Source organism: Ranitomeya imitator, chromosome 2 (genome assembly GCF_032444005.1).
Source record: "Ranitomeya imitator isolate aRanImi1 chromosome 2, aRanImi1.pri, whole genome shotgun sequence".
Taxonomy (NCBI): Eukaryota; Metazoa; Chordata; class Amphibia; order Anura; family Dendrobatidae; genus Ranitomeya; species Ranitomeya imitator.
This window is the reverse complement of record NC_091283.1, coordinates 773,995,424-774,018,637: the sequence shown is the minus strand read 5'-3', so window position 1 is coordinate 774,018,637 and position 23,214 is coordinate 773,995,424. Positions and strand designations below refer to the sequence as shown.

The window sequence follows — 23,214 nt, the reverse complement described above, 5'->3', positions numbered from 1 at the left end:
CTCCATACTGCACCCATAAAATGTACATTACACACACACACACACACACCCTGTATGTTACACACACTCACCCCATACTACACCCATAAAATGTGCATTACACACACAACCTGTATGTTACACACACTCACTCCATACTGCACCCATAAAATGTACATTATACACACCCTGTATGTTACACACACTCACTCCATACTACACCCATAAAATGTGCATTACACACACACACACACACACCCTGTATGTTACACACACTCACCCCATACTACACCCATAAAATGTGCATTACACACACAACCTGTATGTTACACACACTCACTCCATACTGCACCCATAAAATGTACATTATACACACACCCTGTATGTTACACACACTCACTCCATACTGCACCCATAAAATGTACATTACACACACACACACACACCCTGTATGTTACACACACTCACCCCATACTACACCCATAAAATGTGCATTACACACACAACCTGTATGTTACACACACTCACTCCATACTGCACCCATAAAATGTACATTATACACACACCCTGTATGTTACACACACTCACTCCATACTACACCCATAAAATGTGCATTACACACGCACCCTGTATGTTACACACACTCACTCCATACTGCACCCATAAAATGTACATTACACACACACCCTGTATGTTACACACACTCACTCCATACGACACCCAAAAAATGTACATTACACACACACCCTGTATGTTACACACACTCACTCCATACTACACCCACAAAATGTACATTATACACACACCCTGTATGTTATACACCCTCACTCCATACTGCACCCACAAAATGTACATTACACACACACCCTGTATGTTACACACACTCACTCCATTCTGCACTCAAAAAATGTGCATTACACACCCACCCTGTATGTTACACACACTCACTCCATACTACACCCACAAAATGTACATTACACACACCCTGTATGTTACACACACTCACTCCATACTACACCCACAAAATGTACATTACACACACACAACCTGTATGTTACACACACTCATTCCATACTGCACCCACAAAATATACACTACACACATTACATACACCTACCCTGTATGTTACACACGCACTGTATGCTACATTCACACTACATGTTACACAAACACATACCCACACACTATGTCACTTACACACACACTCACACACACTGCATGTTACACAGACAAACATGGCGTAAAGTGACCAAAGATCCTTTTACAATTAACTAACCTCGAAAACTTGAATGACCCTGCAATTATACAATGTTTGGGTCTCTGGCTTGTAAAGGCTTGGGCCTTCTTGGGAAGGGAGCCCTGGGCAAGTTCCTAAGGCTGACCCTGACATTGTTTGTGATGTATTTGTATTTTCTTATGTATGTTGTGCAATCTCAGTTTAGGAGTACCCAGCCCTTGCTTATCTAGGTCAGGTTGAAGTGTTACTACTGTGGGAGTGATATATATAAGACATAGGGGGCAGAGGACTGTCTGTGTATGTCAGTTGGGTTACTGGTTGATCAAAGACAGTCTTAAAAATGTCTGAATGTCTGAACGTGTGTATCTTCTCTATTTTTCATTTTTTTTTACACACCAAGCACCAAGCATTCTGCAGACTTTTATCCATATGTGCGTAAATATATGAGCACAAGACTGAAGGACGAACCTAATACAGATGTTGTACTTGGTCAGATTTCTGTCTAAGACCCCCGTATTCTGTGGGAGATATTCTCTCGGCACTTACCCTTTCACTGATATTTTTAATCCTTCACGTCATCCTCTCCCCCGCAGTTTTCTGTAAATCATAATTCTTGCTAGAAGCAAAGCAGCTTCTAATAAGCACAGAATGGCAGGGCTGTATTTGCTGAACATTAGTGTCATGCCGCCACTCCAGAATTTGAGGCCTGGGATCATTAAGACCATTATAATTTCTGGGCCGTTGTATCGACCAATGATTCATAGAGAACAGAGGGACTGACGTTATTTGATACTTGTAGAGCATTGATTTTCTTTGTTTCTCCTCTGGTTGCAGATGGACGGATTATAAAGCTATTACCAGCCCCTTCCTATCAACTCTGAAGACAGCATGGAGCAGTCCATCTCCATTTCATCACTGGTGAATCCTTTTTATTTATTTCATTTATATATATATACAATTTTCTAAGCTGTAAAACATATCATTGAGAGTGTCTACATGCATGCCATATGTGTGTGTGTGTGTGTGCGTGTGTACATTAATTATCCATTTTTATTATGTAAATCCTAGATGAAATCTATATTATACTGTGGGGCAAGATGTGATGCAATGTCTTCTTTATAGTTGTGATTGGCCTTTTACGAGCTTTTTCTTGTTACAAATGTAGTGTGTCAAACCTTACTTTTTCTTATCATTATGTGCCCCTAAGGAGTTAATGACAACACCAGCTTTTCATCACATGTAAGCGGGGAGTGAGTTGGTACAGCACATGAGCTAACAGGGATCCACAGATTATACAGAGATTAGATCTCTCTTGACAGATTGTATTTGTTTTCAGAACTCATGAATTTATTTACAGGGAATGTCTAACGTGAGCACTTTTTTTGTATAGTTTTTGTAATTATAATCTACAAGTTGAACACCATTGTATATACAATGGGGAAAAAAGTATTTAATCAGCCACCAATTGTGCAAGTTCTCCCACAAAAAAGATGAGAGGCCTGTAATTGGCATCATAGGTAGACCACAACTATGAAAGTCAAAATGAGAAAACAAATCCAGAAAATCGCCTTCTCTGATTTGGCAAGATTGATTTAGCAAATTATGGTGGAAAATAAGTATTTGGTCATTAAGAAAAGTTCATCTCAATATTTTGTTATGTATCCGTTGTTGGCAATGACAGAGGTCAAACGTTTTCTGTAAGTTTTCACAAGGTTGGCACACACTGTTGGTGGTATGTTGGCCCATTCCTCCATGCAGATCTCCTCTAGAGCAGTGATGTTTTGTGCCTGTCGCTTGGCAACACGGACTTTCAACTCCCTCCAAAGGTTTTCTATTTGGTTGAGATCTGGAGACTGGCTAGGCCACTCCAGGACCTTCATATGCTTCTTACGAAGCCACTCCTTTGTTGCCCTAGCGGTGTGCTTAAGATCATTATCATGCTGAAAGACCCATCCACGTTTCATCTTCAATGCCCTTGCTGATGGAAGGAGGTTTGCACTCAAAATCTCACAATACATGGCCTCATTCATTCTTTCATGGACATGGATCAGTTGTCCTGGTCCCTTTGCAGGGAAATATCCCTAAAGCTTGTTCTTGCCACCCCATGCTTCACAGTAGGTATGGTGTTCTTTGGATGCAACTCAGCATTCTGTCTCCTCCAAACATGACGAATTTTGTTTCTACCAAACAGTTCTGCTTTGATTTCATCAGACCATATGACATTCTCCCAATACTCTTCTGGATAATCCAAATGCTCTCTAGCAAACTTCAGACGGACCCGGACATGTACCGGCTTAAGCAGGGGGACACGTCTGGCACTACAGGATCTGAGTCACTGGCGGCGTAGTGTGTTACTGATGGTAGCCTTTGTTACGGTGGTCCCAGCTCTATGCAGGTCATTCACTAGGTCCCCCTTGTGGTTCTGGGATTTTTGACCCCATGGGGTGAGATCTTGCGTGGAGCCCCAGATCGAGGGAGATTACCAGTGGTCTTGTATGTCTTCCATTTTCCTATTATTGTTCCCACAGTTGATTTAATCAAACTAAGCTGCTTGCCTATTGCCGATTCAGTCTTCCCAGCCTGGTACAGGGCTACAATTTTGTTTCCGGTGTCCTACGACAGCTCTTTGGTCTTTACCATAGTGGAGTTTGGAGTGTGACTCTTTGAGGCTGTGGACAGGTGTCTTTTATGCTGATAACGAGTTCAAACAGGTGCCATTACTACAGGTAATGAGTAGGGTTGAGCGAAACTGGTCGTTCATTTTCAAAAGTCGCCGACTTTTGGCAAAGTCGGGTTTCATGAAACCCGATCCGACCCCTGTGCGGGGTCGGCCATGCGGTACTCGACTTTCGCGCCAAAGTCGCGTTTCAATGACGCGAAAAGCGCCATTTCTCAGCCAATGAAGGTAAACGCAGAGTGTGGGCAGCGTGATGACATAGGTCCTGGTCCCCACCATCTTAGAGAAGGGCATTGCAGTGATTGGCTTGCTGTCTGCGGCGTCACAGGGGCTATAAAGGGGCGTTCCCGCCGACCGCCATGTTACTGCTGCTGATCTGAGCTTAGGGAGAGGTTGCTGCCGCTTCGTCAGAAGCAGGGATAGCGTTAGGCAGGGTCCATTAACCACCAAACCGCTTGTGCTGTAGCGATTTCCACTGACCAACACTACCTTCGGTGTGCAGGGACAGTGGAAGCTACATTTTTTTTTTTTTCCCCTCAGAGCTGTAGCTCATTGGGCTGCCCTAGAAGGCTCCCTGATAGCTGCATTGCTGTGTGTACGCCGCTGTGCAAACCAACTGCTTTTTTCAAAGCACAAATCCTCTTGTTCCTTCCTTTCTGCACAGCTATCTTTTTTGTTTGTACACACTTTTTATTTAATTTGTGCATCAGTCCACTCCTTATTGCTGCCTGCCATACCTGGCTGAGATTACTGCAGGGAGATAGTAATTGAAGGACACTCCCTGTTTTTTTTTTTTTTTTTTTTTTGTGGGAGATTAAGATTGACATTTCTGCTAGAGTGCCATCCCTGTGTGTGCCATCTCTCACTCAGTGGGCCATAGAAAGCCTATTTATTTTTTTGCTTGATTTGGGTTATAAAATCTACCTGAAAAAATCACTACATCAATCAGTGGGAGAAAAATATTGGCCTCAGGGCTTGTGTGCCACTCCTGACTCCTGTGTGCATCATCACTCACTCAGTGGGCCATAGAAAGCCCATTTTTTTTTTTTTTTTTTGCTTTATTTGGGTTCTAAATTCTACCTGAAAAAATCAATAAATCAATCAGTGCGAGATTAATATTGGCCTTTGGGCTTGTGTGCCAGTCCTAAGCGTGCCATCTCTCTCTCTCAGATAGTGGGCCATAGAAAGCCTATTTATTATTTTTTTTATTGGGTTTATAAATTTTCCCTGGAACAAAAAAAAAAAAAAGTGGGAGATTAATATTGGCCTCTGGGCTTGTGTGCCAGTCCTGAGCGTGCCATCTCTCTCACAAATAGTGGGCCATAGAAAGCCTATTTATTTTTTTGCTTGATTTGGGTTCAAAAATGTACCTGAAAAAATCACTACATCAATCAGTGGGAGAAAAATATTGGCCTCAGGGCTTGTGTGCCACTCCTGACTCCTGTGTGCATCATCACTCACTCAGTGGGCCATAGAAAGCCCTTTTTTTTTTTTTTTTTTGCTTTATTTGGGTTCTAAATTCTACCTGAAAAAATCAATAAATCAATCAGTGGGAGATTAATATTGGCCTTTGGGCTTGTGTGCCAGTCCTAAGCGTGCCATCTCTCTCTCTCAGATAGTGGGCCATAGAAAACCTATTTATTATTTTTTTTATTGGGTTTATAAATTTTCCCTGGAAAAAAAAAAAAAAGTGGGAGATTAATATTGGCCTCTGGGCTTGTGTGCCAGTCCTGAGCGTGCCATCTCTCTCACAAATAGTGGGCCATAGAAAGCCTATTTATTTTTTTTTGGTTTTATAAATTCTCCCTGAAAAAAAAAAGGGAGATTAATATTGGCCTTTGGGCTTGTGTGCCAGTCCTAAGCGTGCCATCTCTCTCTCTCTCTCTCTCTCAGATAGTGGGCCATAGAAAGCCTATTTAATATTTTTTTTATTGGGTTTATAAATTTTCCCTGGAACAAAAAAAAAAACTGGGAGATAAATATTGGCCTCTGGGCTTGTGTGCCACTCCTGACTCCTGTGTGCGTCATCTCTCACTCAGTGGGCCATAGAAAGCCTTTTTTTGTTTTATTTGTTTTCTAAATTCTCCCTGAAAAAATCATTTTATTTTATTTGGTTTCTAAATTCTTCCTGAAAAAAATCATTTTATTCTATTATTTTTTTTCCTAAAGTCTCCCTGAAAAAAAAAAAAAATCAAATCAGTGGGAGATTAATATTTACATTTGTGCTTCAGTAACAGTCCTGCGTGTGTGGCATCTCTCTCATTTGTTGCCTCCAACAACAGAGTGTGTAACATTGTGCCTGATTTTCGTTGTGGTCTCACTCACCTGTAAAGGGGTAGCTAAATCATACTGAAGTTATAGCTCACCGTGTAATTTGTGTGACAGCAACAAATACCGTTAGTTTGTTTACGTTTTTAAAACAATGAGGAAGTCTGGTGGAAGAGGTCGTGGCCGGGGGCGTTCATTGTCAGCTGGTAATGAGGGTAGTGGTAGTGGTGGAGCATCAGCTGGTCGTGGGAAAAAAAATATTGCACCTAAGTCTGGAGCTGTGGAGCCAGGTTCGTCGTCTGGCTACACAAGGCCTCGAACATTCCCTTTTCTGGGAGTAGGAAAACCGCTTTTAAAGCCGGAGCAGCAAGAGCAAGTTTTGGCTTATCTTGCTGACTCAGCCTCTAGCTCTTTTGCCTCCTCTCGTGAAACTGGTAAATGTCAAAGCAGCGCATCGTTAGTGGATGTTCACGGTCAGGGACAAGTCGCTTCCTTGTCCTCTTCAGCAAAAACAACAACAGAGAAGAATGCAGCAGGCGACACAACGGGTTACTCCATGGAGCTCTTTACACATACCGTCCCTGGCTTAGAAAGTGAAGCAGTTAACAGTCCATGCCCATTACAAGTTGAATCTAACATGGAGTGCACTGATGCACAGCCACAGCCAGACTACTATGCTGGTCCTTTGACTCAGACCACAACATTGCCCTCGCAGGGTAATGATCAAGAATCAGACCCTGATGAGACTATGTTGCCCCATCACGAACGCTATACCACCGACCGACACGGTGACACAGACGAAGTTGCACACGAGCTACAAGAAGAGGTAATAGATGACCCAGTTCTTGACCCCGATTGGCAGCCATTGGGGGAACAGGGTGCAGGCGGCAGCAGTTCTGAAGCGGAGGAGGAGGGGCCGCAGCAGGCATCAACATCGCAACAGGTTCCATCTGCCGGGCCCGTATCTTGCCCAAAACGCGTGGCAAAGCCAAAACCTGTTGGAGGACAGTGTGGCCATCCGGTTAAAGCTCAGTCTGCAATGCCTGAAAAGGTATTCGATGCTAGAAAGAGTGCATTCTGGCATTTTTTTAAACAACATCCAATTGATCAGCGCAAAGTCATCTGTCAAAAATGTTCAACTACCTTAAGCAGAGGGCAGAATCTGAAAAGTCTCAATACAAGTTGCATGCATAGACATTTAACCACCATGCATTTGCAAGCCTGGACTAACTACCAAACGTCCCTTAAGGTTGTAGCACCCTCGGCCAATGAAGCTAGTCAGCAACGCAACATCCCTTCCGGCAGTGTAGGGCCACCATTTTCCGCACCACCTGCAGTATCTGTGCAGGTTTCTTTGCCAGGCCAAAGCAGTCAGGGTCAGGGAATCACCAGTTTCGTAGTAGGAAACACTGCATCTAGGGCTCCGGCGGCAACAATACCATCTCCCACCGTCTCTCAGTCTGCCATGTCAACCGGCACCCCCGCTAGTTCCACGATCTCCAGCTCTCCAGTCCAGCTCACCCTACATGAGACTATGGTTAGAAAAAGGAAGTACTTAGCCTCGCATCCGCGTACACAGGGTTTGAACGCACACATAGCTAGATTAATCTCGTTAGAGATGATGCCCTACCGGTTAGTTGAAAGCGAAGCTTTCAAAGCCCTGATGGACTACGCTGTACCATGCTACGAGCTACCCAGTCGACACTTTTTTTCCAGAAAAGCCATCCCAGCCCTCCACCAGCATGTTAAAGAGCGCATCGTCCATGCACTCAGGCAATCTGTGAGCACAAAGGTGCACCTGACAACAGATGCATGGACCAGTAGGCATGGCCAGGGACGTTACATGTCCATCACGGCACACTGGGTAAATGTGGTGGATGCAGGGTCCACAGGGGACAGCAAGTTTGGGACAGTTCTGCCTAGCCCACGGTCTAGGAAACAGTTGGCTGTAGCCGTTCGCACCCCCTCCTCCTCTTCGTCCTCCTGCAGAAGCGAGAGCTCGTCCACAGACCGCAGTCGCACAACCACTCCATCCGCAGCTGCCACTGTTGCACACCAGGTCTCCCATTATGGGGCAGCTACTGGCAAACGTCAGCAGGCTGTATTGGCTATGAAGTGTTTGGGCGACAACAGACACACCGCGGAAGTTCTGTCCGAGTTCTTGCAGAAAGAAATGCAGTCGTGGCTGGGCACTGTAGATCTTGAGGCAGGCAAGGTAGTGAGTGATAACGGAAGGAATTTCATGGCTGCCATCTCCCTTTCCCAACTGAAACACATTCCTTGCCTGGCTCACACCTTAAACCTGGTGGTGCAGTGCTTCCTGAAAAGTTATCCGGGGTTATCCGACCTGCTCCTCAAAGTGCGTGGACTTTGCTCACATATCCGCCGTTCGCCCGTACACTCCAGCCGTATGCAGACCTATCAGCGTTCTTTGAACCTTCCCCAGCATCGCCTAATCATAGACGTTGCAACAAGGTGGAACTCAACACTGCACATGCTTCAGAGACTGTGCGAACAGAGGCGGGCTGTTATGTTTTTGTGGGAGGATACACATACACGGGCAGGCAGTAGGATGGCAGACATGGAGTTGTCAGGTGTGCAGTGGTCGAAGATTCAAGACATGTGTCAAGTCCTTCAGTGTTTTGAGGAATGCACACGGCTGGTTAGTGCAGACAACGCCATAATAAGCATGAGCATCCCCCTAATGCGTCTGCTGATGCAAAGTTTGACGCACATAAAGGATCAGGCGTCTGCAGCTGAGGAAGAGGAAAGCCTTGATGACAGTCAGCCTTTGTCTGGCCAGGGCAGTGTACAGGACGAGTTAGCGGGCGAAGAGGAGGAGGAGGACGAGGAGGATGATGGGGATGATTATATTTTTAATGAGGAAGCTTTTCCGGGGCCACTGGAAATTGGTGGCGCGGCAAGGCCGGGTTCTGGTTTTTGGAGGGACACAAGTGACGTGGATTTGCCTGAAACTGCCCCTCAACCAAGCACAACCACAGATTTGAGAACTGGAACTTTGGCCCACATGGCGGATTATGCCTTACGTATCCTCAAAAGGGACACACGCATAACTAAAATGATGAATGATGACGATTACTGGTTGGCCTGCCTCCTTGATCCTCGCTATAAAGGCAAATTGCAAAATATAATGCCACATGAGAACTTGGAACTAATATTAGCAACCAAACAATCAACTCTTGTTGACCGTTTGCTTCTGGCATTCCCTGCACACAGCGCCCGTGATCGTTCTCACACGAGCTGCAGGGGCCAGCAGACCAGAGGAGTTAGAGGGGCAGAAATCAGAAGTGGCGTTGGCCAGAGGGGTTTTCTGACCAGGTTGTGGAGTGATTTTGCTATGACCGCAGACAGGACAGGTACTGCAGCATCAATTCAAAGTGACAGGAGACAACATTTGTCCAGTATGGTTACAAACTATTTTTCATCCCTTTTCGATGTTCTCCCTCAACTGTCATTCCCATTTGATTACTGGGCATCAAAATTAGACACCTGGCCAGAATTGGCAGAATATGCATTGCAGGAGCTTGCTTGCCCGGCAGCTAGTGTCCTATCAGAAAGAGTATTCAGTGCTGCAGGTTCAATACTAATAGAAAAAAGGACTCGTCTGGCTACCCAAAATGTAGATGATCTAACCTTCATTAAAATGAACCACAACTGGATTTCGAAATCTTTTGCCCCACCTTGCCCGGCTGACACCTAGCTTTCCTATGAAAAGGTCTTGCCTGTGGACTATTCTGAATGCCTTTTCCAATCTCGTAATTTTCTGCACCTGATTGTCCAGCATACGACATGTTTACACCTCACTAAATGGCCAAACTCCCCACACGGGGCCGTGGTATCGACACTTGGCGACAGCACCCGTGAGAGTGCTGTTTGTCTGAAGAGGTGGGTGTGCCCGCTTTTGGTCGACGGCACTGCCACTGGGTCCCTCCTAGTACAATAAAGTGTCTCTGGCGGTGGTGGTGCGCACCCAACGTCAGACACACCGTTGTAATATGAGGGGCCCTGGGCCTGTACCGCCGGCCACAAGACAGTTCCCCCCCCCCCCCAGCTCAAACAGTGCTCTACCACTTGCAAAATTATCTCACAGCTCCACCAATGTTTAGTCTATGCGCTGACATCCTTCAATGCCTGCCACTGACAATACCATTGTATTGACATTTTTGTTATGTTAGGCCTTCGAAGCCTGTCTGCGGTCACTCCTTCCACTATGCCTCCACTGACCACACCACTGCTGCCCGTGTACCCCTGGAACCAATTTAAAATTGCCTACAGCCATGTGTTATTATTTTAGGCCTTCGATGCCTGTCTGTGGTCACTCCTTCCACTAGGCCTCCACTGACCACACCACTGCTGCCCGTGTAACCCTGGAACCAATTTAAAATTGCGTACAGCCATGTGTTATTATTTTAGGCCTTCGATGCCTGTCTGCGGTCACTCCTTACAATATGCCTCCACTGACCACACCACTGCTGCCCGTGTACCCCTGGAACCAATTTAAAATTGCCTACAGCCAGCCCAATTTTTTTACTTTAGGCCTTCGATGCCTGTCTGCGGTCACTCTTTCCACTAGGCCTCCACTGACCACACCACTGCTGCCCGTGTACCCCTGGAACCAATTTAAAATTGCCTACAGCCATGTGTTATTATTTTAGGCCTTCGATGCCTGTCTGTGGTCACTCCTTCCACTAGGCCTCCACTGACCACACCACTGCTGCCCGTGTACCCCTGGAACCAATTTAAAATTGCCTACAGCCAGCCCAATTTTTTTACTTTAGGCCTTCGATGCTTGTCTGCGGTCACTCCTTCCACTAGGCCTCCACTGACCACACCACTGCTGCCCGTGTACCCCTGGAACCAATTTTAAATTGCCTACAGCCATGTGTTATTATTTTAGGCCTTCGATGCCTGTCTGTGGTCACTCCTTCCACTAGGCCTCCACTGACCACACCACTGCTGCCCGTGTACCCCTGGAACCAATTTAAAATTGCCTACAGCCATGTGTTATTATTTTAGGCCTTCGATGCCTGTCTGCGGTCACTCCTTACAATATGCCTCCACTGACCACACCACTGCTGCCCGTGTACCCCTGGAACCAATTTAAAATTGCCTACAGCCAGCCCAATTTTTTTACTTTAGGCCTTCGATGCCTGTCTGCGGTCACTCCTTCCACTAGGCCTCCACTGACCACACCACTGCTGCCCGTGTACCCCTGGAACCAATTTAAAATTGCCTACAGCCATGTGTTATTATTTTAGGCCTTCGATGCCTGTCTGCGGTCACTCCTTCCACTAGGCCTCCACTGACCACACCACTGCTGCCCGTGTACCCCTGGAACCAACATCAGAAAATATAAAAATAAGTATTTTGCTTATAAAAAAGAAAATACTGGAGAGATATCAAATGCAGACATTTTAACATTAAAAACAAACACATACAACAAAAATCTGGTACAGTACTAAAAATGGCCACCAGCTACATTAACTTTCTCCTGCAAGTAGTTAACTGAAAGTTTTTTTCAATTTAAAACACAGATATGGCATCCACCGAGTGTTGTCCTGTCGCGTCTTCTTTATATTATTGCCAAGAAGATGCAAAACAATGAAAATAATAAAATCATTATTTACCAAAAAAATAGAGTAAGTCAAAACCACATTGCAAATAAACATTCATTACAAATAAAGAAGCAGGGCGCGTCCGAGGGTGAGTATATACCTAATAAGAATATAATCACCCTCGGACGCGCCCTGCTTCTTTCCGACAGCCTTCCTTCCTAAGAATCAGCCCTTCCGTGGTGTAGAGAGAGGGTTTGTTACACTCCAAGGTGTTCCCCAGGTTGCCTTTCCTGAGCTTCGATCTTCATGCTCTCGTTTAGTAGTTGTCGGAAAGTAGGCTGCATTAGGCCTACAAATTGAGTATGGGGTGGAGAGAGATGGTGTGTTCCACTCCAAGGTGTTCTCCAGGTTGCCTTTCCTGAGCTTCGATCTTCCGGCTCTCGTTTAGTAGTTGTTGGAAACTACGCTGCATTAGGCCTACAAATTGGGTATGGGGTGTAGAGAGATGGTGTGTTCCACTCCAAGGTGTTCCCCAGGTTTCCTCGCCAATGCTTCGATCTTCATGCTCTCGTTTAGTAGTTGTTGGAAACTACGCTGCATTAGACCTACAAATTGGGTATGGGGTGTAGAGAGATGGTGTGTTCCACTCCAAGGTGTTCCCCAGGTTTCCTCGCCAATGCTTCGATCTTCATGCTCTCGTTTAGTAGTTGTTGGAAACTACGCTGCATTAGGCCTACAAATTGGGTATGGGGTGTAGAGAGATGGTGTGTTCCACTCCAAGGTGTTCTCCAGGTTGCCTTTCCTGAGCTTCGATCTTCCGGCTCTCGTTTAGTAGTTGTTGGAAACTACACTGCATTAGGCCTACAAATTGGGTATGGGGTGTAGAGAGATGGTGTGTTCCACTCCAAGGTGTTCTCCAGGTTGCCTTTCCTGAGCTTCGATCTTCCGGCTCTCGTTTAGTAGTTGTTGGAAACTACGCTGCATTAGGCCTACAAATCGGGTATGGGGTGTAGAGAGATGGTGTGTTCCACTCCAAGGTGTTCCCCAGGTTTCCTCGCCAATGCTTCGATCATCATGCTCTCGTTTAGTAGTTGTTGGAAACTACGCTGCATTAGGCCTACAAATTGGGTATGGGGTGTAGAGAGATGGTGTGTTCCACTCCAAGGTGTTCTCCAGGTTGCCTTTCCTGAGCTTCGATCTTCCGGCTCTCGTTTAGTAGTTCTTGGAAACTACGCTGCATTAGGCCTACAAATTGGGTATGGGGTGTAGAGAGATGGTGTGTTCCACTCCAAGGTGTTCCCCAGGTTTCCTCGCCAATGCTTCGATCTTCATGCTCTCGTTTAGTAGTTGTTGGAAACTACGCTGCATTAGGCCTACAAATTGGGTATGGGGTGTAGAGAGATGGTGTGTTCCACTCCAAGGTGTTCTCCAGGTTGCCTTTCCTGAGCTTCGATCTTCCGGCTCTCGTTTAGTAGTTGTTGGAAACTACGCTGCATTAGGCCTACAAATTGGGTATGGGGTGTAGAGAGATGGTGTGTTCCACTCCAAGGTGTTCCCCAGGTTTCCTTGCCAATGCTTCGATCATCATGCTCTCGTTTAGTAGTTGTTGGAAACTACGCTGCATTAGGCCTACAAATTGGGTATGGGGTGTAGAGAGATGGTGTGTTCCACTCCAAGGTGTTCTCCAGGTTGCCTTTCCTGAGCTTCGATCTTCCGGCTCTCGTTTAGTAGTTGTTGGAAACTACGCTGCATTAGGCCTACAAATTGGGTATGGGGTGTAGAGAGATGGTGTGTTCCACTCCAAGGTGTTCTCCAGGTTGCCTTTCCTGAGCTTCGATCTTCCGGCTCTCGTTTAGTAGTTCTTGGAAACTACACTGCATTAGGCCTACAAATTGGGTATGGGGTGTAGAGAGATGGTGTGTTCCACTCCAAGGTGTTCTCCAGGTTGCCTTTCCTGAACTTCTATCTTCAGGCTCTCATTAAATTGTGGTTAAACGGAACAACTGCATTTGGCGTACTAGTTGGTTTGGGGCCTACTATCGGTGTCTGCCACTCCTTGCTGTTCTCCTGGTTTCCTGTCCTGAAATTCCGTTTTCAGGCGCTCGTTAAGTAGTTGTTAATGTTAGACTGCATTTGGCCTACTAGTTGGGTTGGGGCCTACTATCAGTGTCTGCCACTCCTTGCTGTTCTCCTCCACTGAACAAAGCTGTGCCGCCTGTTTACTACGGTTGCCAATTTTGAACTGCATTTCGACTACTTACTGATTTGGGCCTACTCTCTGTGTCAGCCTCTCATTCCAGTTGTCCTCCACTGCAATGCCCCCTGGTTATTCCTGTGTTACCAATTTTGAACTGCATTTAGCCAACTTTATTCTTTGGGCCTATATCTGTGTTTCCTCCTCATCCTGCCCATTGCCCAGCCAGTGATAGATGAGTCTGCTGGTACATTGACCCATAACGCAACATTCCCCGTGCACGCTACACAACAACATTGTGACCCTGCTGAAAGTCAGGTTGCTCTTCCCGCATACCATACCACCTTACACGGGGACAAAGAGGAAGGTGCAGATGAAAGTGCAGGTTCCTTCATCAGGTGGGGGGAGGAATACTAGTTGGCGACGTCACTGGCACAGGGCCTCTCATAGTACGCAAAAGTGTTGCTGCCGGTGGGAGGCGCCCCCGCCGTGCAAACACACCGCTGTACTTTGAGGGGCCCTGTGCCAGTGCCAATGCCAACGAGTGGGCCCCCCCTGCTTGCTCAGGTTCACAGCACTTGCAAAGTTGAAATACTTACCTCTCCCTGCTCCACTGCCGTGACGTGGTCCAGATTTCCTGGGCCCACTAATTACTTGAACCAGCCCTACCCACCACAACTTTAGCCAAATGACCCCCAATTTCAAATGCCTTCCAATTATTATAAGGTAAATTACGCTTGACAAGCTTCATTAAGAAGAATGAATGGTTTTGACATTAAAATGGGCACTCTAGGTGTTTTCCTGGCCCCCACTCACTGCCGACTATGCTGCCCCATTGACTTGCATTGGGTTTCGTGTTTCGGTCGATCCCGACTTTACGTCATAATCGGCCGATTTCACTCGACCCGACTTTTGAGATAGTCGGGTTTCGCGAAACCCGGCTCGACTCTAAAAAGGTCAAGGTCGCTCAACTCTAGTAATGAGTAGAGGACAGAGGAGCCTCTTAAAGGCGAAGACACAGGTCTTTGAGAGCCAGAAATCTCCCATGGTTTTAGGTGACCAAATACCTATTTTCCACCATATTTTGCAAAATATATCTTGCCAAATCAGACAAGGCGATTTTGTGGATTTGTTTTCTCATTTTGACTCTCATAGTTTTGGTCTACCTATGATGTCAATTACAGGACTCTCATCTATTTAAGTGGGAGAACTTGCACAATTGGTGGCTGACTAAATATTTTTTTTCCTCACACTGTACATGCATTATTTTCTTTCTCTGAAATTCTGAATATAGTCCAGAGCTGCATTCACAGTTCAGTTCATTTCTATTTAATGTCAGTTAGCTTCTTGTAAGACACAGGGCCCGATTCATCAAACTTTTACGCCAGTGTTCTGGCATAAAAAGCTTTGAAAAGTCACATAATTTTGGCACAATTATACGTCTTTTTCTTTTGGCATTCTTATGCCATTTTCACCTAACTCTGACAAAGTGGGCGTAGCTGAGGCATATCGGGGTTGTAGAGACCGCTGCTGTTCAATTTAATAACAAGCAACGGTGTTCGCTACCGCACAAATCTTACTCCAGAAGAGTGGGATTTATGCAAAGGTGCACACCATCCGTCCAGCGCTCCTGATTCATGAAGAGGCATATGAAGAGTCAGTGGGTGGGCTTGACTCCAGCCCATCTACTCATCAAGACTGGCATGAATGCGTTTTAGGGCCCACAGTCTTTTAAGGGGTTCTCCAGTAATAGTAGAGAAAAGTATCTAAAATTAAAAGCATCCTTAGCTGATGACTGCTATGTTGATGGGTGTTTGGATTCCCCTTGCCTTTATATACTTCTGCATGATGGTAATTAATCTAATGAAGTAAAAAAGGGGGTCCGCATAACCAAATGAGTTGGTGCCCAGAAGGAAAATTAGGCAAATACTATAAAGTCAAACCTACGGCACCAGGTGTAGACATAGTAATGTTTATTGAGTCAGCCTGTATGAGACAGATTTATGTACCAACGTTTCGTCCTCTCTCACGGCCTTAACCAAGGTTATCTATCCAGGTGCACATTAATGGAAATAAAGGATATCTTCCAGGTAGCATATCAGGGGAATGCGGAGAATAGCAAGCAGCACACAGTAACACGCTATTCACCGCATTCCTCTGATATGTTACCAGGAAGATATCCTTTATTCCAGTGACGAGCACTTGGACAGATAACCTTGATAAAGGCCACGAGAAAGGCCGAAACGTTGGTACAATAATCTGTCTTTATGGTGGTTCATCCAATATTATTCCAGAGTGATGTCACTTCAGTAGGCCAAGGCCAACTGGATTAATCATGAGTTATGCTGCCCATATGGTCCAATCATGATCTGATCCATAGTGCTGTCAATATTGCATGGCATGACCATCTAGCCCAATCACGTGACATGTCTTCCCTATGGTTCAATCATAGTTTATAGTGAGATCACTAAAGCAATCCATGAATGCTTGGTCCAATCACATAACATGTCACCCCTGAAATACTTATCAATGTTATTGAGGGTAATGTTAGGGCACTTAAGGCCCTGGATGGACCCAAATTAGCTGGGAGTGTTTCTGAGAAATAAGGCCACTCTCAGCAAATTTGGGATGCAATAATGTTACCCAAACAGCATCAGTGGAGAAACAGTGAGGCCATTTTCCCTTACATCAAATTTCTATAAAGAGTAGAGCAAAGATTTCACAGAATGACAATCACTGGAGCCAGATCTGTGCATAGGGAAAGCAAGGAATGCCAGGGGGGTGATTTTTCCAAAATTGGAAAGCTTCAAACATTGTAGATAACTCCAATATAGGTTATACATATTTAATATTTACCTGGATTTATTACATTAATTGCTGTTAAATTTTTATATATATATATATTTTTTTTCTGTAGCAAAAGCTAGCAGCGATGCCAGATCACACAGATGTATCTCTGAGTCCAGAGGAGCGTGTCCGTGCCCTAAGCAAGCTTGGCTGTAACATCACCATCAATGAAGACATCACTCCCAGGCGCTACTTTCGTTCTGGAGTGGAAATGGAGAGAATGGCCTCTGTGTATCTGGATGAAGGGAATCTTGAAAATGCCTTTGTTCTCTACAACAAGTTCATCACGTGAGGGATAAGGCTGTGATCTGCTCTAGATCTCTCTGTTCCGAAATACTGCCATAGGCTGTAAGATGTTTCTTGTTTTGCAGATTGTTTGTGGAGAAACTGCCTAATCACCGAGACTACCAGCAATGTGAAATCCCAGAAAAACAGGTTATATTAAAGGTTGGCTGGATTTATTATTTGATTTAATATGATGTAACTTTTATGCTCGTAGACAAAAAATCTGAAAAAGCGAGATACGGGAATTATGCTTAATACATTTGATCCACCCAAAGCATATTGTTTGAATGGAAGACTCTGGAAGTTGCTCCTATAATAATGTGCTTTAAAGAGGTTGTCCACTACTAGGACAGCCCCTTCAATCAAAATGTTTGGCACCTATAAAATAATAAAACCTATACTCACCTCTCGTGCCAGCGCTGATCCCGCAGTGTCAGCACTTGTGGTCCCGGGGCTCGCGTGCGGTGTTCTGACACGTGATGCCGGTGCCCAATCAGTGTTGGCGTCATTGTCTCCGCCTTTGGAAAAATTGAACATTAAGAGGAAGTCCAGGCTGCAGCGGATACCCGACTTCCTCTTTCTGGTCAATTCGACAGGATGCGGGAACAGTGTCACCAGCGCTTATTGGGTGCCGGTGTCACGTGCCACAATAGCAGTACACGAGTGTAACAGCGTGTCCCTCCTCCGGCCTGTGTCCCTGGACTGCCATGTAATCAGGCTGGAGTCAACAACCAGTAGGGGAGAGCCCTCCCCCATGGAGGGGTGGATCCCAAGACACAGAACAATAGACTCATGTGTTGGCTGATTCAATTGTGTGGTGACTTGCGAAGGGCTGGGACCTATAGGTACCGTCACACTCAGCGACGCTGCAGCGATATAGACAACGATCCGACCTAAACTAGATCGCTGGAGCGTTGCTGTTTAGGTCGCTGTAGAGACGTCAAACACAGCAACTCCAGAACGATGCAGGAGCGATCCAGTGACGTAACGGTGACTCACTTATCGTTCTCACTCCATGTAAAACGTTGCTGGCGTCATTGCTTTTGATGTCAAACATGACGATACACGCCGATCTAGCGACAAAAAAAAGTTCCAGACTTCTAGCTCCGACCAGCAATATAACAGCGGGATCCAGATCGCTGCTGCGTGTCAAACACAACGAGATCGCTATCCAGGATGCTGCAACATCACAGATTAGTAACATAGTAACATAGTAACATAGTTAGTAAGGCCGAAAAAAGACATTTGTCCATCCAGTTCAGCCTATATTCCATCATAATAAATCCCCAGATCTACGTCCTTCTACAGAACCTAATTGTATGATACAATATTGTTCTGCTCCAGGAAGACATCCAGGCCTCTCTTGAACCCCTCGACTGAGTTCGCCATCACCACCTCCTCAGGCAAGCAATTCCAGATTCTCACTGCCCTAACAGTAAAGAATCCTCTTCTATGTTGGTGGAAAAACCTTCTCTCCTCCAGACGCAAAGAATGCCCCCTTGTGCCCGTCACCTTCCTTGGTATAAACAGATCCTCAGCGAGATATTTGTATTGTCCCCTTATATACTTATACATGGTTATTAGATCGCCCCTCAGTCGTCTTTTTTCTAGACTAAATAATCCTAATTTCGCTAATCTATCTGGGTATTGTAGTTCTCCCATCCCCTTTATTAATTTTGTTGCCCTCCTTTGTACTCTCTCTAGTTCCATTATATCCTTCCTGAGCACCGGTGCCCAAAACTGGACACAGTACTCCATGTGCGGTCTAACTAGGGATTTGTACAGAGGCAGTATAATGCTCTCATCATGTGTATCCAGACCTCTTTTAATGCACCCCATGATCCTGTTTGCCTTGGCAGCTGCTGCCTGGCACTGGCTGCTCCAGGTAAGTTTATCATTAACTAGGATCCCCAAGTCCTTCTCCCTGTCAGATTTACCCAGTGGTTTCCCATTCAGTGTGTAATGGTGACATTGATTCCTTCTTCCCATGTGTATAACCTTACATTTATCGTTGTTAAACCTCATCTGCCACCTTTCAGCCCAAGTTTCCAACTTATCCAGATCCATCTGTAGCAGAATACTATCTTCTCTTGTATTAACTGCTTTACATAGTTTTGTATCATCTGCAAATATCGATATTTTACTGTGTAAACCTTCTACCAGATCATTAATGAATATGTTGAAGAGAACAGATCCCAATACCGACCCCTGCGGTACCCCACTGGTCACAGCGACCCAGTTAGAGACTATACCATTTATAACCACCCTCTGCCTTCTATCACTAAGCCAGTTACTAACCCATTTACACACAATTTCCCCTAGACCAAGCATTCTCATTTTGTGTACCAACCTCTTGTGCGGCACGGTATCAAACGCTTTGGAAAAATCGAGAATTGAGATTGTTGTCGTTCTCTTTGCAAAGTTGCTGAATGTGATGGTACCTTTAGGCTGAGGCGAGATGCCTGTGACTGTGTGTATTGTTGGAAGTTGCCACGTGGGACTGTGTTGTGCCCCTCATCTGCTGGATCTATTGAATTCACTCAAGGACTATTGCTATTTCCCTGGTGTTGGATTGCCAGGTGGCACCCCGGATCTACTCCCTTTCTGTGGACTCATTGTGGACTCATTGTGGACGCTGCAGAATTACTTTAATTTGCGTTGTCCCAGTTCCCTGTTCCAATAAATTTTGTTGGATTGTTTATCGGCCTGGTGTCTCTTTCTGCTCTGTCACGTACCCAGTCACAGCGAGGCCCATGACTGCGAGTGCTGACACAATGGGAATGGCGCCAGCATGGGATTTGAGTATAAACTTTATTATTTTATCGGTGCCAAACGTTGGGGTATGAGAAAAGTTGTCCGAGTAGTGGACAACTTCTTTAAATGAAATCTGTCAGCAGGATTTAATCCCCAAATTATTGATATGGACACGTAACTCTTTCAAAGAACAGTCCACCAATACCTTTACATGGCCCGGATGTTGCTTCATTACTGAGAGACCAGCGTTTGAATTGATATACAAATGAGGCTGAAGAACTAGTCGTATATCTGAAGCCACTGTCATTCCAGCTCTATTTCCTATCCAGTGCCACCTCTTCTTACTTGACTAATGGCTCTTTGGGCTGAAGCATAGAGATTGTTAGTCAAGCAGCAGGAGGCGGCACTTGGCGGGGAATAGAGCTGGGGCGACAGAGGCTTTAAGTCCACAGCCTCATTTGCATATCAAATCAAACATTGTTTTTTCAGTAATGGAGCAATGGACTGGCCATGTAAAAGTATTGCAAGGACTGTCTTTGAAAGAAATATAATGCACATATAAATAGTTTGGGGGTGAAATCTTACTGACAGATTCCCTTTAGGACTCGCTCACACTTACGTATAACATGGCCGGTGTTTTATCGGATAGCACTCTGCCCAATGTTATACTGTTGAGCAGTACAGATCTGCAATTATTTTTCATGCTGATTTTTCATAAGCAAACAATCGCGAGACTAAGCTCACATGCACCCATAAAAGTCTATGGGTGCGTGTGAAACCTCGGACTGCACCTAGATGTCACCCCAGTGCAGTGCAAATACAACGGATGTTGGCAATGGAGGCGATGAGTAAATTAAGTTCTCCGTCTTCTCCACACTTGTGCTGCAGTTCTCTCAGGTAAGAGAATCGGATCACACTCCCATGATACTCAGATCATACTCTGTCCCAATTATCTCGCATGAGAAAACATACACCAATGTGAGCAAACCCTTAATGTGATATTATATGATGTCATATATTGCAAAGTAACTACCTTCATTTTCCTACTTGTCTTTAAGAAACTAAAGGAGGTTGCCTTTCCAAGGACAGATGACCTAAAAAAAGACCTTCTCAAGAAATATAACCTAGAATATCAAGAATACATGAGAGACATAGTAAGTTGTATGGAAAGTCAATATTACATTTGATCTATTTCTTGGGAGATGGAGGGATTATTGATGTGAACTGATATAAATACATTGTGTATGTATTCTAGCACTGCAGTAAAGCAGCCTCCAGGACCAAAGTGGAAATGGTAAATACCAAAGTAAAATACAGTATATAAGAACATAAGTCACATTTTATGACATAGACTCAACATAAACTTGAGATACTCCTTCCTTATAATCGGACAAATCACTGGAGGCCAAACAGAGACTCATTTGATTTATACAGGCCTGCACAACAGAACACATTACCAACAGTATTCACACATGTGCGGCCCGCCAAAGGATGTTGTGGGGCCGGCGGAGCTGTCCAGCATGCGACAGCTCCTTCTTCCCATATCTAAATATATGCAAGCAAAGCCAAAAGGCAAAAAACAGTCATAAAGCCCATTAGAAATAACCAAAATATAAATCTTTATTATTATCATCAAAACAGGAAAAGGGACAAATGGGGCTAAGAAAGCGTAAAATTAGATGTTAATGGCATCCAAACAAAGCGCTAAGGGCAGGCATGTCACAGATATTAAGTACATATGTCTTGAATTGAATTGAATTGAATGTCCACAATACACATGTATGATCCATATTGACAAGCAGTCCAGAAGTAAAGTGCATAATAATAAATACAAATACCTTAGTGGGTCGTAATAAGAGGATCACTGTGGCAAGCCCGTCTACCCCGACGCATGCGTCCCTTCCTCAAAGTCTTCCTAAATATATTTGCGTCTTTCAGACGCGATACATTTGAACAGTGTAGAGCTGAGAATCGGGCAGAGGAGCCCGTGTTAGGCCTGCCCTGATGTGTAACGGTGTGAGGAGGTCAGCACATTGCTGAGGTGATTATACTGCTGCCGGGGCCACACTGGCAGAGGAGACATCTGGTAAGTGCTCCATGGAGGAACCAGAGATTAAATGTCATGCTATTTTCGATGCAGGACTGGGGGAGGGAAAGGTTGTGTTATTACAAGGACACATAATGTGACAATTTGGGACATTATGGGCAATTTGGGACATTTATGGGGCAATTTGAGACATCATGAGCAATTTGTGACATTATGGGGCAATTTTGGACATTATGCGGCAATTAGGATTGTGAAAGGGGACATAGTATAGCGGTGGACAGTGGTGTGGGGGAATTTGGACAGAGACAGTTTGGGAGAGATATGGAAAAGGGAAGTATGTGAGGGGACATTATGGAGAGGGGTTGTGTGGGGGAAATATTTTATAGAGGGGCATTTTGGGGGGATATTTTGGAGGGGCAGTGTGGGGAATATTATAAAGAGGGGCAGTGTGGGAGGATATTTTGGGGATGGGCAGTGTGAGGGGATATTATAGAGATGGACAGAGTGGGGGATATTGTGGAGAAGGGCAGTGTGTGTGGGGGAGGTTTTTTATAGAGGGTCAGTGTAGGGTAACATGTATTGACGGTGGTTTTGGCGCTGCATTCATGTACTGATGGTAGTTCTGGTGCTGAATTCATGTACTGACAGTGGTTCTCACGCTGCATTTATATACTGATAGTTCTAGTGCTACAGTCATGTAATGGTGGTGTTGGGGCTGCATTCATGTACTGACGGTGGTTCTGGCCCTGAGATCAGTTACTGATAGTGTTCATGGCGCTCTATTCATGTACTGATGGTTGTTCTGGTGTTGTACTCATGTAATGATGGTGATTCTGGTGTGGCATTCATGTGTTAACAGTGGTTCTGAGCTTGTTCACATGTAGCAATCCATAACTTGTTTTGGCTATGTAGGATACTAGCAGGTGCGTAGTATGCAGTGACACACAGGAGACAGAGCAAGGGTTAAAATGGATTTTATATAACACAACAATATATCAAGCAGGGGGGTATTATAATAAAGGTAACACCAGTTCAACTTATCAGTCTCTGGGCCCTGGTAAGATTTGGCTAGAAAATGCCTCGGTGGCGCCGCAGGCGGCACGAGAAGTCTCCAATCCGGTCCTGCAGAAAGGCGATGCACTGTCTCCCTGTGGTGGTGAATCCTCCAGGTCCTTCAGCACGTAGTCTCCTGGTACGGGCATGAGATGTTGTAGAAGTGTCGATCTGTGGCACAGCGGACGTAGCAAACAGTTCAGCAGACAAGGCCGCAGAACTAGTATGCAGTCCAGCGGATACGGCCACAGGAGCAGGCCGGCACTCCGTAGGCACCACAGGGATAGGACTCAGCGG

The 23,214-nt window shown here is 45.2% G+C and overlaps 1 protein-coding gene across 5 annotated transcripts in view; it reads left to right on the top strand.

Annotated features, from left to right (window-relative positions):
* STAMBPL1 (STAM binding protein like 1) overlaps positions 1 to 23,214 on the top strand; it is a 91,933-nt gene that overhangs the window by 37,854 nt on the left and 30,865 nt on the right. For 3 of the 5 annotated variants that reach the window (XM_069753503.1, XM_069753504.1, XM_069753505.1), the window contains exons 2-6: positions 2,051 to 2,134; positions 16,849 to 17,066; positions 17,150 to 17,225; positions 20,876 to 20,971; positions 21,073 to 21,111. In XM_069753503.1, the coding sequence (XP_069609604.1) occupies positions 2,105 to 2,134; positions 16,849 to 17,066; positions 17,150 to 17,225; positions 20,876 to 20,971; positions 21,073 to 21,111 (459 nt within the window). In that variant the 5' untranslated portion in view covers positions 2,051 to 2,104. The remainder of the gene's footprint in view (positions 1 to 2,050; positions 2,135 to 16,848; positions 17,067 to 17,149; positions 17,226 to 20,875; positions 20,972 to 21,072; positions 21,112 to 23,214) is intronic. The other 2 variants (XM_069753506.1, XM_069753507.1) reach the window with 1 other exon arrangement.